General features: G+C 50.7%; 1 protein-coding gene across 2 annotated transcripts in view; it reads left to right on the forward strand.

Annotated features, from left to right (window-relative positions):
* LOC146257094 (ephrin type-A receptor 4) overlaps positions 1–17,511 on the forward strand; it is a 44,325-nt gene that overhangs the window by 13,372 nt on the left and 13,442 nt on the right. For both annotated transcript variants that reach the window (XM_084673551.1, XM_084673552.1), the window contains exons 4-8: positions 5,145–5,300; positions 10,737–11,072; positions 15,816–15,940; positions 16,321–16,480; positions 17,396–17,507. In XM_084673551.1, the coding sequence (XP_084529677.1) occupies positions 5,145–5,300; positions 10,737–11,072; positions 15,816–15,940; positions 16,321–16,480; positions 17,396–17,507 (889 nt within the window). The remainder of the gene's footprint in view (positions 1–5,144; positions 5,301–10,736; positions 11,073–15,815; positions 15,941–16,320; positions 16,481–17,395; positions 17,508–17,511) is intronic.

The raw sequence follows: 17,511 nt of genomic DNA on the forward strand, positions 1-17,511 counted from the left end.
CCAGCTCGAACACTGTCCCTCCACACAAAGATGGATCTGTCCAGCGCCGCCCATCTTTCTGTCTCTCCATCCCTGCATGTCTCTCGCTTACTGTTTGGTCTCTTTTCTTGCGCCGTCTCCCTCTCTCTTTCTTAATTTTCTTTCTCTCCCTCTTCCTTTTCCTCTGTGGTTCTTTCCCAGAAGTCCCCTCCACCCCCTGTGCCCATTTGAACAGGGTGGACCTGACCGTTCGGCTATAGAGATTGGGTGTAATTTGTTAGATTCCTCCGATATAGCCATTGTGCTAGCAAGCCCTTGTACTCTGTAGTCCAACTTGCACTATGTACAGGGTGGAGGACTGTTGTGGATGGTGTGTGTGTGTGGAGGGAGTTAGGGTGGAGAGAAGTCTGGGCGTACGTGTCAATAACAATGTTGAGAACATGGGCTGCAGGAAGTCCTCAAACAATCAATTCAAAATTTTAGTTATGAAATCCAAATAATAACATTAGTTGCCTCTCTGGTGCTTTGAAAACCTTGTTAGGGTTCTCTGCTGCTAGCTACACCTGACCTTTTTAAAAGGAGCTCCAATGCTGCTTGTCAAATGAGTTATTGTAAGGGAGGATTCATTTTGTAATATTCCTTTTTTTATTTTCTCTTACTACCTCAGATTTTTCCTCATCTGGTGCTTGGCGTGCTTGCGAGTGTCAGGTAGACATTTTAATTAGGTTAGCATCTTGGGTGGCACTCAGTTGATGGATGGCTACTCCTGGAAATACAGTTATAAATCATTTGGCACTGACAGACAGACTTCTGGCACTGTACAGGGGCACCCTGGCACACGTAGCACGCTGGCTAGATTTAACCACACTTCACTTCCATTGTTCGAGATGTTAGCCTTGTTGGCTTTGTTCTCAGGCTAATTAGCGCTAGTTCTAATGTCAACCCCAATGTCATCATTATATTTGTTTGGTTAGCATTGTTAGCCATGTTTGCACTCCTGAGCCCCTGTTCCCACCAGGTCAAGGTTAAGACGTGTGGCGAGTGTTCGTCATCAATCATAGTGATCGGTTTCGGTGGCCGTGTGTCCCTCATCCATCACCCTGAAAGGTTTCGGTGGCCGTGTGGCTGCATGTCACCGTCAGGGCCGGAGGAAATTAATAACCCCCAACGACAGAATTAATGACTTAACCTGTTCCACTCTCCTGCTGTTCCAATGACAGATGCTAATAGTTAGCATGATGTTAGCGCTCGTTAACGGCTAACGTCTCAGGTGTGTGGATGGGAATGTGCATTTTAACTGGGGTTGGGTATATGTGGAGAAGGGCCTGTATCAATTTTCTGAAAGGTCTTTTTATTCAATTGGCGACCGGGAGGTTGTAAACAGGACTCCCCTGGAATAGCAATGCTTTGGTGTTCGGTGTAGCCTCGCTATAGCTGCCACCTGGGCAACGGCTGACCGCTCTCCATAGGGAGGGAGACTGAGGAGGGGGGGGGGGTAGAGAAAGAGAAGAGAGGGGTAAGGTTGAAAGAAAGGGAGGCTCAAAAGAGCGTGTTGGCTCCTCGAGGTGGAGGAGAAGGAAAGGCTCTCCTTGCCCTGAGGTCTGAAAACCGATCGCTCTGTTTTGAAAGGGAGGCTTTGTGACGAATCCTCAGACTGCCTCGCAGAAGAGCACTCACTGTCTGTTATGACTGAGCAAGAGCGACTGAATTTCAACACCAAAAGAAAATAAAGCGTTCCCTTGAAAGGGCCGGGAAACGATATTGTTAGAACTTTATTCTTTCTCTTCTTAAAGGAAGAGATTGTTCTGCCCGGGCAAGCCCAGTTATATTGTGTGTGATGTGTGCGGTGGGCTGCATTCCTAGGTTTAGGGCTTCTATTGTGAAATGTCTTTCCATCATGCACCTAGTCCCAAGAGGATGCAAGCTTTGTGTTGTAGGCTGCTGAGTGGGTTTGGCCCGTCTTCAAATGCGCGCAGGTCACTTGAGGTGGGTTGTGGTGGGCAGGAGTGTGGGCAGCAGTAGGCCTATTTCTGTTGGCTGATGTGTCGGTAGCAGCTATGGTGAAGCTAACTCTGAGCTGGCAAGCATGTGTGGAAGCTGCTCATTGTAGCTTTTTGGTGCTTTCGCAGATGTCCGCCTCGACGGCGCTGTTTTGAACAGAAGTTTCCCCTCTCCGCTCCGCTCACGCCGTGCGGCCAATGCACCGGCAGATTCCCCCCTCCACCACGACAAAACCACTCATTAACTTTGACAACCCCCCCCCCCCCCCACACACACACCCTTTCCCTTCCCAACAGGCTTCAGCTCATAGACAACAGAAAGCGAGGGAAGGGGGAGGAAGAATGACAAAGGGAAGACTAAAGCAATAGAGGATTGAATGAGTGAAAGGATGAGGGAGGCGGGGGGGGGGGGGGGGGGGAGTGGGAGAATGTGATGTCCCAATCTAGACGGGAATCCATTTTGAGCCATTCCAGAATAGAACAGTAAGTCACCAGTGCCTTTGTCTGTCTTTGATCTGGCAGCTACGGGGTTTTGGACATGTAGAGTGAGAGACACCAACAGAAGGAGGGAAGGTGTGAGAACGGAGGGCAGACGGGACGAACGAGAGAGGAAGAGAGGAGGAAGGGGAGAGAGGAAAATGCAGGGAGGGAGACAGATGGGAAAGAAAAAAAAAGAAGCAAGCCCTAGAGAAGACGAACGGAGGAAAATTGAGGTTGAAGGAAGAGAAAGATGAAGTGAGTGCAGCGATTGGATGTGTACTATATCTGATTTGCGAGGGCTATATAGAGAATGTGATGAGGTCTCCTCAGTTAGGCTCTATAAAAACATGTATTTGTGGGTGTTTCCATGGCAGTTTGCGTGTGTCCTTGCATGTGCGTGTCTGTGTGTGTTTCAAGGCTGGCCCGGCAATGATAAATCCATGGAGTCTTAAGGGAGATTCCTTCGTTAAAGCCTTGTTCGTCCAGACCACCCACTACTGTGGTCTCTACTCTCTGTCTCTCTCAAACACACACTCTCGCACACACACACACACACATGCACACACACTCCTAATGGGAAGCAAATTCCCTGGCTTTACTGGGATTCCACCCTCTTTTCCCTTCGCCTGTTCCTATCTCCGGGGCAGTCAATATTATAAACCACTTCGCTATGTTGACATCGCATTTTAAAACATAATCTTGTAGATCCGGAATGTATACCGCAGCATGCCAGCTCAGTCCTCTGATGAAGCAAGAAAACAATTAAAGGATTCTGGCATGGGTTGGTTGGCATGTTAGGGTCAGTCTAGGACAGCTTAATTATCAAAGAGTTTAAAACGCATCATCCCTGCCCAGTGTGAGTTAAACTATTCCTGCCACGGTCGACTTCTCTTTAGAATGGGGGCTAAGGCCCAAAGACCCGGGAGCAGGGACTTCAATTAACTCTCCCCCCAGCTTTCAACGAGGGGCCATCAGTCTAAAACAGCTGGTCAACCCCCTCCCACCCACTCACCTCCCCTGGCCTGCTTCCCGGTCAGCGCACATCGTCAAAACCTTACCGGACCTGACGTGATTCTCTCTGACCAGTGGTCACAACCCAGCTCATTTATCCCATCAAACAATTCCCACCAGCCCCCCCCTCCCCTGCTCACCCGCTCCCCGGGTGTTTTGCCTCTGCAACGCGATTGGGCGTGAAAAGATGGTCAGAGTTCCTCGGACAGACAGGGAGATAACACAAAGCCCCTCCTGGTCTAATCCGGCCCCGTATCCCGGGCTTGTGAGGAGAGGGGGCTCTCGAGCTGCTGCGGGCCCCTGGGGGGCTTCATCAAAGAGGCCCTCTTGGCTCAGTGTTAGCGACTGGAGCGGCAGGGATTTGGCTTGATTGACTGGGAGGGGACAAGCAGAGAAAGGCTCAGCAGGTAGGCGTTAGCCCGGCCAGCTAACAGAAGCTAATCTGCTAGCTAACTTTAACGGGGGAGGGAGAGTTGGTGGCATTGAGCCCAACTTTATTATTGTGCTTCAGAGTCAGGAGGTTCCCTCACTTTGTAGGGTTTGTGGGTTTCCTAGTGGGTGTGTGTGTGTGTGTGTGTTGTCTTTGGATGGTAGAAAGAATGTCAGTTTTCTTTTGGATGTCGGAATCCCTCACTGTGTGTGTGTGTGTGTGTAGGTTTGAGTTAGAATGTGGTGTGCGCATGTGGGAATTTGATTTTATAACCTCTGTGTGTGTGTGTCCCTGAATTTATGAGCGTGGCATGTCAAATCAAGCCTTTGAATGCAGTTTTGGGACATGGCGGTGAATGTGTTTTTGAACACATGTTTAGGACTATGTGAGAGAAAGAGAGGACTTGCCGGAAATTATTGAGTGAAATCCACCCCAGTATAACACTAAGTAATTACACACTTATATACTCCCCCCCCCCCCCCCCCCACACACACACACACCACCCAGTCTCAAAACCACTAGCCCTTGGCCCCGGGGCTTAATTTAATTCGCCGCCTCTATGTCAAGCACCCAGCCGCCTCACTGATTGACAGACTATTTGGCCCAATCGGTGTCCCGGCTGTCTGTGGCGCACCTCTGGTAGAATGGCTCTTTTGTGTGCCTCCTCTGGTTGAGCGCTCTGGGGTGAAATCCAACCCTGCTAGGCCTGGTCGGCCTCCCCAGCCATTATAGAAACGGATAAAGCAGAGAGCGACTCTTCGAAAGGCGAGTCTTAGAATCAAGCTGTCAATCACAGGGAAGTGGGAAGCACCCATGCTAGAGCTGGGACTGCGTCCTCCGGAATACAGTTGGAATCTAGTTTAGAGTGTTTGTGTGTGCGCGCGTGTGTGTGTGTGACGCATTAGCCTTATAGGCTGTCAACCCAGTCCACGTAACCAATGCGGCGGTATTTATTTGTTGGTAAAAGCTGAAATGCCAGTGGCTTTGGTTACACTGTGCCTCGACGCTGAGCCCTCAGTCTTACAATTCAAGAAAGAGCGGAGGATTTTTCCAGCGGAGGCAGATAACGTCTAAAGCTTCAGGGCAGCTCTCACCGACTCGTTTCTACGGACAAAAGACCACGACAGACACCAGGGGTTTCATCCAGGAATGGCCCGGGGAGATTCTCTGGGTCCTGTTAAGCCCCGTGGCTATACAGCGCACATGCTAACTCGGTGTGTTTGTTTGTTTTCGTTGTCTCCCAGCATGTAAGATTGGCTACTACCGCGCCCTGGCCACAGACGTGTCCTGCTCCAAGTGTCCTCTCCACAGCTACTCTGTGAGGGAGGGCTCCACCTCCTGCGCCTGCGACAAGGGATACTTCCGCTCAGAGACGGACCCCGCGTCCATGCCCTGCACGAGTAAGTACAGTACACACACACACACACACACACACAAAACACACACACGCATGCTTGCTCGCACACACATACATGGACACTTGCCCAGAGACATACAGTTACACACAGATACCTTGCTGGTGTTTTAAAGGTGTGCTTTCACTCCGGGTGGAACTTAGTGATCAGTCAATGTGACAGAAAGCTAATGAGGACATAAAACAAAACAAAAAATAATGGAGGGGAGAGAGAGAGATGGAGGGTAGAGAGAGAGGGAGAGGGGGATAGAGGGAGAGGGGGAGAGGGGGAGAGAACCAGAGGCAGAGAGGGATAAAGCAGAGATCCTGTAGACTAAGACAACAAGGTCTGCTCTTAGAAAGTGATGAGAGAAGTAAAGAAATATTGGGAGTTTTAAAAGGATAGGTAGGGCATGAGGAACGAAAGGAAGGGACAGAGAGAATAATATGGAGAGGAGGAGTACAATGCTAATACAAATTAGTTTTCTAGACAGTACACCATGTGTATGACTCAAACACCGTGTCTCTGTGTGTGTGTGAGTACAGTCAACCTGACTCAACAACTCACTGTGATAACAAACACGGTTACTCATTCTAGGCTAATCATCTTTTTCCTGCCTGCATTCCTCCTTCTAAGATTTTGTGGTTATGCTTTGTGAATCAACGCTCATACACACACTTAAACATACACACACACACACACATGCACTTACCATGCTCAGCCAGGGACACGAGTTGACGTGTCACAGGGCTGCAGGGTTTTAATGACGCCAACATCTGGTTTGTTGCGTTGTCACTCTCTAAAACACTGCTACACACACACACACACACATACACACGTTGAAATGCTTTCCAAGTGGGATCAGCTATTTATGTCTCATCTACAGGTTTTGATTTAATAGGGCTTTTCAAGTTATGGGGGAACTTGATCCTAAGTCTTATGTCGGGGAGACAACATTAGGGAGGCCCTCCCAGTGCCCTCTGCCCTGTCTGAGGGTTGTCTGACCTCTGACCTTCGACCTTGTCTGTCGGTCTATGTACTCTCTCAGGATTCTTTCCTTCTTTCTTTTCTTTCCACCGACTTCTGCTTCTCTCCCACGTGTTAGACCTCCATAATTACACCTGTCACTCAGTCACCCCCCTCGTTTGCCGTTTTCTCTCATTCTGTTTTTCCGATTTCTCTCTCTCCTTCCCCCGCTCCAACAAAACTCACTTTGCGTCACCAACACAGGGAGCCCCCCCCCCCCCCCCAAAAAAAAAAAAGACATTCCTCTTAAACTCATTTCCTAGTTTGCCCTGCTGAAGGTCAGACAGGGAAAATGTCGACATCTCTGGTAATTGGCGCGTGTGTGTGCGAGTGGGTGAGACCAGGGAGGGTAATTGAAAACGTTTTCCCCCTCTCTCTTCTCTCGGGGTCCACTGATGCTGGTTGCTGATTAAAACGAGATGCTCTGTAATTCCACAGACGTGTGCGTGCACCCGCATTTCAGCTCTCCTTTTCTCCACCCCTCCTTCCATCCCTCCGTCTCCCCAGAAACCCTTAGCTCTGGATTGGCATCTAATGTATGTCACTTTTGGTTACATGAGCCTCTCTCACAATTATTGACTTAATCGGAGTTATTCTTACACGCCCGCACACACGCGTGCACGCGTACTTATACTGCACACTTCCTCTACTACACAGGTCTCTCTCTCTCTCTCTCTCTCTCTCACACACACACACACACCTCTCTCTCTCTCTCTCTCTCTCACACTCACACACACACACACGGTGTGCACTGGAACACAGCGACACACAGGGGGTGGTCCGGGGTGTTTAGGGGCTCAGTGTGGAACTCCTGGACGACCCTTGATGTGTTTTTCGGATTGTCAGAGTTTTCCTAGCAGTGGTTTGGCAGTCAGCGGGAAGAGGGATGAGGAGGGGATACGGAGGGAGGGAGGGATGAAGAGAGAAAGAGAAAGAGAGAGGCAGATCTTAAGGGTGAGTAAATCCCACTTGGATGGTAATAGCAGGATCCATACTCTGGGCAATTTAGCCTCTGCACCCTCATTGTCTCACATTCTCACTGCTGTCAGAGAGAGAGTGAGGGGAGAGAGAGTGAGGGGAGAGAGAGGCAGAGAGGGAGGGAGGGAGGGAGGGAGGGAGGGAGGGAGGGAGGGAGGGAGGGAGGGAGGGAGGGAGGGAGGGAGGGAGGGAGGGAGGGAGGGAGGGAGGGAGGGAGGGAGGGAGGGAGGGAGGGAGGGAGAGGGGGGAATGTAGGCTCAAGGGACACTGGAGGGAAACTGCTTTGGGACAAAAATGGATGAGAGGCTTCCAAAAACGGGATGGACCAGCAACAACAACAAAAAAAGGGCCAAAGAAAAAGCAAAACAGGAAGAGGTAGCAAGGGTGTGAAGACAACAAGAGGAAGACCTCAAGTGGAGGAGAGAGAGACGCAGGACAGAAGGAGACTGGGACCTCGGACCGAGTGCATGCCTCAAACAGCATGTGGACCCCCGAACGGCGTACAAACGCGTCTGGACGTCTGGAGATTGATTTCTGAACGTTGTGGTGGAGTTGGTTCAGACCTCGCCCCCCCCTTCCCCTCCTCCCGCTCTCTCCCGGGTTTAATTACCGTGTGTCAGTCACAGCTGATGGCTCCCTCTCTCCCACGCTCCCCCCCCTCCGACCGGGGAATTCTGGGAGCGACAGGTACGGCCAAAGGTAGCTTGCGTGGAATGTGGGAGACGAGGGAGCTTCTGGAATGTGTGTGTGTGTGTGTGTGTGTGTGTGTGTGTGTGTGTGTGTGTGTGTGTGTTGTGTGTGTGTGTGTGTGTTGTGTGAACAGTATCTTACACAATCCCAAAGTCATACATTTGTACAGCGCCACATCCCTCACCATGGTAGCAAATCGCAGCGAGACAAAACAAACACACGCAGCCACGCTCACATATTTTTACTGTCTTGTTTGATGTGCACCCGCACCGAAACCTACACACACACACACACACGCACGCACGCACGCACACTGACACACTCACCCAGCATTATCTTCCCGGCTCAGACATTGACCCGAAACACCATTGTGCTCTGACAAACAATAACTCAGCTCACACAAATATTACCTTTTGTACTTCTCCTTTCATGACAGAAACACCGCAGAGAAACGATAAGCGCTTAACAGCCCGGCACTAAGCACAGGAAGCCACAGAGCAGAATGGATGACTCTGATATTGAACCTTACACGACAAAGGCCCATTATAGTGATGGTTCATCAGCCACCTTAATATAGAATCCTCATCCATAACTGGGCTGCAGGGGTGAGGGAGTGGAGGGGGCAAGCGGTGTTGGGGCGTTGGGTGGGGTGGGGGGGGTTTGGGGTGGGGTGGGGGGGGGGGGGGCGAGTGCTTCATCACGATGCTTAATGAGAACTGGTAATGGGTTTTTTAAAGGGAGGGGTCAGGAAGGTAGGGGGCGAAGCTAATATTAACCTGCAATACACCTCTTTTTCACACACACACAAACACACAGTCCCTCTCTCTCGTACACGCGCCATCAGCTCTCTCCCAGACGCACACACGCACTAAACACACAATACTCATTTTATGAAGGACCTATCAGGTCTCTTTCGGTTACGTAGAACAGCCCCCTCCCTCTCCTTTCCTTCCCAGGAGAGACCCAGTCCTCCATCCTAATCAGTGGCTTTCTGCTTCCTGGATGAACAGACGGTGTTTGTCTTCTCCTTCTGTCTCCATCCTCTCTCTCTCTCTCTCTCTCTCTCTCTCTCTCTCTCTCTCTCTCTATCTCTCTATCTCTCTCTCTCTCTGTCTGTCTGTCTCTCCACCTCTTTCTCACAAGGCATTGACATGGTTGCGCTGTTAGAGACTGACCACACACACGTACACACATACACAACACACACCCCAGTGTGATTGTGAGCTGTAATCGCATCTACAGACATACACTCACACCTACAGGTCTAGCTTGTGTGCTTGTGTGCGTGTGTGTGTGTGTGCGCGCACTCACACCTACAGATTAGCAGCAGTCATCTTACACATATGAAGGCAAACACACCCGCGCTCTCCCTCACATGAGCAGACATGCACACAGCCCCCTCCTATGTGTCTGTGTGTCATCCCTCATTGCCACTTTGCTCCTCTAAAAATAACACTGATAATTAATTTCCGTTGTGAAATGATTCGTCTGTGGACCGACTGGCTTTCATATTTTACCCCCAGCACCGACTCTTCTGCCTGTGTGTGCGCTTCATTAGTCAAGGAGAGAGAGAGAGAGAGAGAGAGAGAGAGAGAGAGAGAGAGAGAGAGAGAGAGAGGGAGAGAGAGATAGGGACAGAGAGACAGGAATAGGAGAGCAGGAAAGAGAGAGAGAGAGGCTAAAGCAAATTACGAATTGCCTAATGTTTGAAAGCGACGTAACATATTAATTGCATCATGAGTTGCACATGTTTATTCGAGTTGATGAGTGTGGCAAGACGAGGCGACATTTGACATGCTTGGGAACTACTAAACGACCAGAGCAGAGTGCTTGAGGTTGTGTTAGCCTCACGCACCAAGGCACAAGCATGATTAGACCAGCCCAAGATCACTTTGTCCAAAGTCATGAGTGGAGAGCCGTAAAGCCAACCGGTACCAGCGGGCACACATGGGCTTCAGGCCAGTCCTGTCCACGCTCCAAGGCATGAAGGGGAAGGAAACAGTGCGAAAGCAAAGTTTCTGGAATTGAATATCAGTTCATATCCTGAATTAACTGAGTTGAGATTGGACCTTTCCCAACTGTAACAAGCATCACATTTGCTGTAAAGAAAATTACAAATAGAAGAAGAAAAGTGTGTTGGAGCCCAGACTGGACCTTAAAGGGACAGGCTGCATCATTTGACAAAGGTGTTTCGGGACCCACGGGACAAATTATTTGAGCAAATAGCCTGCAGTATTTAAGCTGCTCATTAGTAAAAAACATTTTTGCTGACTAACACATCTCAACCAAGTCTCATGTGTCCATTGTGTACATAGTTAACTCATAAGTCAAAATGAGATCATAGAGCTAAATGTTAGCTAGCTTGGTTGACTCTGACCACGAACCAGCAAATCTTCCCAATGAACCTTTCACCTCCTGCTATAACCCTCCCCCCTCCCCCCTGAACTCCCCCCCCTCCCCCCTCCTCTCCCCTCCCCCCTGAACTCCCCCGTTAACCCCCTCCTCCCCCTCCCCTCCCCCCTCCCCCCTCCTCCCCCCTGAACTCCCCCATTAACCCCCTCCCCCCTCCTCCCCCTTGAACTCCCCCGTTAACCCCCTCCTCCCCCCCTTCCCCTCCCCCTCCTCCCCCCTCCACCCTGAACTCCCCCGTTAACCCCCTCCTCCCCCCCTCCCCCCCCTCCCCCCCCCCCCCCCCCTCCTCCCCCCTGAACTCCCCCGTTAACCCCCTCCTCCCCCCTGCTCCCCCAGGACCCCCGTCGGCACCGCTGCACCTCATCTCCAACGTCAACGAGACCTCGGTCAACCTGGAGTGGAGCTCCCCACAGTCGTCGGGCGGCCGCCTGGACCTGAGCTACAACGTGGTGTGCAAGCGCTGCGGGCCCGAGGGCACGCGCTGCCAGCCCTGCGGCAACGGCGTCCACTTCAGCCCCCAGCAGCTGAGCCTGAAGGGGACGCGCGTGTCCATCAACGACCTGCAGGCCCACACCAACTACACCTTCGAGATCTGGGCCGTCAACGGGGTGTCCCCCCAGAGCCCCGGGCCGGAGCAGGCCGTGTCGGTGACGGTCACCACTAACCAGGCCGGTGAGTGGACAGGGGGGGAGCGAGGGAGGGAGGGAGGGAGGGAGGGAGGGAGGGAGGGAGGGAGGGAGGGAGGGAGGGAGGGAGGGAGGGAGGGAGGGAGGGAGGGAGGGAGGGAGGGAGGGAGGGAGGGGGGGAGTGGGGGAGGGGGGGGGGAGTTTTGTTGTTGTTGTACTATTGGTGAGATGCATTGATCAGTTGCATAGATTATGCATGGGAGATAATTGTCATCATCAAATGAATTAATTGGAAAACATTGATCTCTCAAAATAGAAACCTTCATTAAAAAGGCCTTCTGGAGAGGACTGTGCAGGAGAGTGTGGGTGAGCGTGGACATGCATCGACTTTGTGTGTGTGTGTGTGTGCGCATTCTACCTTGCCTCGTTTATTGTTCTGCTGGAGTGGATGATGAAAGCCAGAGAAGCGCTCTTATTGTCTGGTGGGGTGTTGAAAGCCTTCCATTGTTTTGTCGTTCGGCCATTTTGTTTCCAGTTGTTGTGCAAATGTGCTTTACGGCTGTGGCCTTTCTCTCTCTCTCTCTCTCTTGCTCTATGGTTTTACCTTGGACTTTACAGCTGGGATCTTGGGTGGCATGCAGAGTGCCTTTTTGTCTTTAGTTTCATCACTAATTTCCATCCCTGGGAAAGAGAGAATATCTCTTTCTGCTTCGGACCGGGAATCTATTTAAGGACATGATGGCTTGATTTATCTTGGCTGGGGGAGAAAGGGGGTGGGGGAGGGTTGGAGATGGATGGACTGCTGCAGTGGAACCTGTTGTGCTCTCCTGCCAAGCACACATGGGAGGGATGGGCTTGGTCCTGGCACACACACACACACACACACACATCATATGTGCACACCTACACAAACACGCACACACACACCATCCCCCTAGGTGGCTCTAGGGTTATCATCTTGAAGTAGTAAGATATAAACGATGTTGCCTTTGGCTCGTCACTGATGCATGTTTCACAACTGTTCGCTGTTCACAAAGTTACATTAAGACGGTGCTCAGCAGCTGGAACATCTAGACGTGTGTGTGCGAGTGTGAGTGTCTGTGAATGCAATTGCAAATGTGTGGCTGAGAATGTCCATGTCAAAGAATGGATGTGTGCATTCAAGTTGGAGAGTGCGTGTGTGTGTGTGTGTGTGTGTATGCGTTGAAGAGAACAGTGCCAGAGCCTGATTGGATTTCTCCCCACTAATACTCAGTAGAAGTTTGGGAAGCTCTGGTTTCACCCTCTGTAATCCAGACAGTCATCTGTGTCTGTCCCTCTCCGTGCCCCCCCCCCCCCCCCCCCCCAGACACAGTGGATTACACATTTATTATTATAGATTTATGAGAATACGCACCGTGGAAAACCACTAGGGCCACCGCCCTTGATCAACGCTCAGGTTTCTAGGAGAGAAGGAGCAGAGAAGGAGGTCTCACCATGAACAGTCCAACACCACCCACTTCCACTCCCACCCTTGCCCCCCCCCCCCCCCTCGTAAATCAGAGAGGGTGTAACCTCTTCACCCCTCTGGTTGAGGAAGGGGACAGCGGTGGAGGGGGTGGAGGTGAGGAGGGGAGGGGGGGGGGTGGATGCGTGGGGGGCTGCCGGTTATGGTATTTAACTTTTGGGGGAATTGATCTCTGTGTGTGTGTGTCAGAATGGAGAAAGAGATAGTGTGTGTGAACATCTCAATGTGCTATTTGGCTGCTCATGGCAAGTGAGTGAGTGTGTGTGTGTGTGTGTGTGTGCATGTCTGTCATTGTGTGTGTGTGTGTGTTTTCATGTCTATGTCGGATTGAACATGCGTGTGTAGGTGTGTGGAAGGGAAGCACTCTTTATAGGGGGATCTCTTATGGGAAAGCATTTTCTCTACGCCCTGAAAAATGGCTCCCACTTCGCCGATTTTTCCTTGGCGGCAGCAAATCAAGTGACTCCAATCTGGCAACCAGACTCCAATCTGGCAACCACATGTGCTCCGCGGCCTGTGTCTCTTTAATGTCAAACTATAATCGACCGCATACTCTCTCAACCACTCGGTCCAACCACAGCTGGTCCTGGAGAGTGGAAATACCTCTAAACGAACATGTTTCCAAAGACAAACTCACTCACTCACTCAACAAACTCTGTCACACTGGGACAAAACCTCACAAACTGAAAATGTCACCCACAGACTCCCTTTCCGGAGGGAGCTGAAACTCTAGCCAGAATCAGTCTTGTTTTTGCCTAGTTGTGGGGCTTATACATGGATAGGTACAGTGTGATTGAGTTTTTCTGTCTGTGTGAGATACTGTGAGTAGGTGTAGATTTGTTTTTTTAACCCGGCGTGTATTTCCATCTGTCTGTTGTATAATGAGTTTCTTTGTGTGTGTGTGTGTGTGTGTGTGTGTAGGTATGTGTGTAAGCGTTCATATGCGTTTGTCAGGGCGTCTGTGTGTGTGTGTGTGTTGCAAGGCTCTGAAATACTTTTTTGCTGCACATTATTCCAAAATGAGATGTGAATATTCATTGCGTCTCCACTTAGTATTCTGCTGGTGTTCAAGCCCACACTCACTATCAGGAGGCGGTAAGGAACCCCAGATCTGCCCCACATTTCAAGTCGTCTTTAGAGGTGCCAGACAATCATTTTTGTGTTTTGAACGTGTGACTGTATCCGCGACCGTTCCTAATAACGTGGTCACTATTGATTGTCGTTCCGTCGTGTCCTTCATGTTGACCTCCCTCCACCCCTCCTCACTGGATCGTCAGTGTGGGCCACTCACGGAATCACTCATCTTTAACTTCACATTAGCGGGGTGGAGGGGGGGGAAACGCAGCTCGAAGACCGGAACACGATTAAATCGCCATATCTGTCTTCTTTGGAGAAAAGATGGATGTGTGGATTACCAAAGGGGACCGGGGGCCGTTGACCCGCCGCTGGGATTCCTCTCTAGCAGGAGCATCCTCGGCCAGCCCCGTGGGGGCCTTCAAATTGGGTCTGGCTGCCAGACGCTCTCTAGCAAGATTGATCTGAGGGATACAAATGGCCGCCGTCTAATTGTTTAACAGAGACGCAACACATTAGCCTCGGCTGGATGACACAACCTTGGGAAATCTATTTACCTCCCAACCCTCAGAACAGTCTGAGACCCCCCCCCCCCCCGCCCGCCCTTTTCCCAAACCACCCCTCCAAACCCCCCTCCTCCTCCTCCTCCTCCGATCACCAACCCACTCTGCCGTCTCACCCCACTGAAACGTAATCCATTGGCGGTGCTTGGACTCCAGGCCTGTTTGAACTCAATCCCTCACTAAAAGCCTGGTTTTGTTAGCGTTAGCATGAGCGCTAGCCTCCCTGGAGTCCTGGCTCACAGGGAATAGAATGTATATAGTGTCATACACAATCCAATCATAATCGGGGGTCCCGGTATCCTCATTAATCATTGGCCAGTAATTTTTTAAAAGGCAGTAGGTAGCCTATAGCGTGTGTGGGGTTACAGTAGCAGGGGTCAGGGTTCAACGGCCTACTCATATTCCTGTGCACTTTGAAAGGCAGACACTGCAATGAAAGGATGTTGCCAAAATATACGTGAAATCGTTTTTTTTTGTCTGTGTTTTTACAGTGAAGGGTGTGCGGATGAGATATCTGAGAGTAACACTGTGTGTGTGTGTGTGTGTGTAAGGAGGCAGTGTTAATGGTAGTTTAAGCTTTACGAGGGGTTTAATTTGAGGGCGTTTGCGAGGCGAGAGGCAGGAAAGGGGAGAGGGGGGGGGGGGGAGGGAGGGGTGTGTCTGATGATGTCTTTGAACTCTCCTGTCCAGCTGTACCTGGTTGCTCTGAGCACGTCCAAGCAGTTTGAATGAGTCTGTGTGGTCGGATGGTTCTTCCTGTGTCAGTAGCCCCCCCCCACGTTTTCATTGAGTCGCAGTGGTGCACAATTACCCACGGTGCTTTTCTGCTCCCCCGGATTTCAATTTGAATATACCGAGTCTCTGTCGTGTCTCGTGTGTACCTGACTTCATTCCTGTGTTGTCACAGCGATAGCGGTTTGATTTGTGCCACGGTGACACCGTCGCAGGAGGGAGGCGAGTGTTTAGACGCTATCTGGGTTTTAACCTTTACATGCTAAAGGGGAGCGCAGATAAAGTGCAGCTGCTTGAAATATGGCCTCATTATCGGAGGCTGTAGAAGGGACTTAAGATAACATCACCCTGTTTGACTTGAATGAAAACGAATTGATTGGGTCCCTGGAAGTAAAAATAAATAAATAAAATAAACAACGAACGAGCTCCCCGAGTTGACCGGCATGATGTCATTACCAGCGTAGACTTTCCCACAGTAGAAAATGTGGGAAATCTGCATCCGTTACTCAATGGCTAGTGCTAAGGTTGCAGAGTTGAGTGGATCCAATGGTACAGCTAGCTTTAGGGAGAAGATGAGGTTTGGTTGAATTGATTGCTATAAGACAAGCTGGAGTCTCTGGAAACCTTTGTTTGAACCCAGTGTTAGCCTGTGTATTGCAGATGGACCACAACCACTGGTTAATACTCTGGTTAAGGGGAAGCCTAAAGCATGAAAGCGAAGTCTTGCAAACAAACCATGTTGACTGCCTCAAGACTATTTGCGCTGTTTGACATTCTCAGAAGGTGCAAAAGGGGGGGGGGGGGGTGTTTAGGCAAGAAACAAAACTGACTCATGAGCTCTCAAGACCAATAAGAACACGGTGACGCCAGAACAACACTAACATCTCCTTTTCTTCCCGTTTGTCCCCACCAGCTCCTTCTCCAGTCAACTCCATCCAGGCAAAGGACATAACCAGACACACCATCTCCCTGGCTTGGCAGCAACCAGAGAGAGCCAATGGGGTCATCCTGGAATATGAGGTCAAATACTACGAGAAGGTGAGGGGTGTTGTGGGTAATTTAGTTTTTCTGTTAACAAATCTAGTTTTCGAGGTGTCCTTTGACTGATGCATCACATTTGACGAGATGAATAGTTTTTTGGAAGGAAATATGGCTATGCGCATGGCAGGACAAAAACATTTGAGCTCTCTCTCTCTCTCTCTCTCTCTCTCTCTCTCTCTCTCTCTCTCTCTCTCTCTCTCTCTCTCTGTCTCTCTCTCTCTCTCTCTCTCTCTCTCTCTCTCTCTCTCTCTCTCTCTCTCTCTCTCTCTCTCTCTCTCTCTCTCTCTCTCTCTGTCTCTCTCTCTGTCTCTGTCTCTCTCTCTCTCTCTGTCTCTCTCTCTCTGTCTCGCTCTTTCTCTCTCTCTGTGTCCTCCCAGGACCAGAATGAGAGGAGCTATCGCATCATCAAGACCTCCTCCAGAAACGCTGATATCAAGGGTCTGACCCCGCTCACCTCGTACGTGTTCCACGTGCGCGCTCGCACCGCTGCCGGCTACGGAGACTTCAGCGCCCCGTTTGAGTTCATGACCAACTCCGGTGAGTACACGCCACGCAGCCCAGCTCTGGTGAGTACACGCCACGCAGCCCAGCTCTGGTGAGTACACGCCACGCAGCCCAGCTCTGGTGAGTACACGCCACGCAGCCCAGCTCTGACGACATTACCAGGCGGAGCCACTGTCCTTTCAGACCAAAGTCACTTCAACAATTTGATGGTAGCCACGAAAGATGACATGCGATATCCGAATGAACCTTCCACGTGGCGAGTGGCATCAAAAAAACTCTAAATCGTTACACTTTTATTTCACTGACACATTTGAATTGTCGCCTCACATAAGAAAAGCTCATCCTTTAACGACAGATTCTGTCATCTGATAGGGCCGATCATAAAGTAGTTCTGCGGTGTGGTGTTAGTCAGGCTCCATGGCGCAGGTGTCCCCTTTGTGACAGAGACAGCAGCGCATGACAATGACACGGTCAAGCACGCAGCGGAACGGCCTGCCATTGTCTACTGCCGAAGCCGGGACAAACACAAGAGTTTTATGGCGACTCATAAAATGGAGGATGGGGAATGAAGACAAACCCTAACGGGCCACACAGAGAGATGAGAGAGAGAGAGAGAGAGAGAGAGAGAGAGAGAGAGAGAGAGAGAGAGAGAGAGAGAGAGAGAGAGAGAGAGAGAGAGGGAGAGGGAGAGGGAGAGGGAGAGGGAGAGGGAGAGGGAGAGGGAGAGGGAGAGGGAGAGGGAGAGGGAGAGGGAGAGTGGGAGGTCAAATTGAAACAGGAATGGGATTGTTGTTTTCATGTGGGCTAGGTAGCGTTAATCGAGCTTAAATATATTGACATGGGTCTTTGTCTTTCACCCCCCCCCCTCTCTCTCTCTCTCTCTCTCTCTCTCTCTCTCTCTCTCTCTGTCTCTCTCTCTCTCTCTCTCTCTCTCTCTCTCTCTCTCAGTTCCAGCTCCTATAATAGGTGATGGGACCAACTCCACTGTCTTACTGGTCTCTGTGGTTGGCAGTGTGGTTCTCCTCATCATCCTCATCAGTGCCTTTGTCATCAGCAGAAGGTGA

Source organism: Hypomesus nipponensis, chromosome 15 (genome assembly GCF_054491055.1).
Source record: "Hypomesus nipponensis isolate SF chromosome 15, ASM5449105v1, whole genome shotgun sequence".
NCBI classification, from domain to species: domain Eukaryota; kingdom Metazoa; phylum Chordata; class Actinopteri; order Osmeriformes; family Osmeridae; genus Hypomesus; species Hypomesus nipponensis.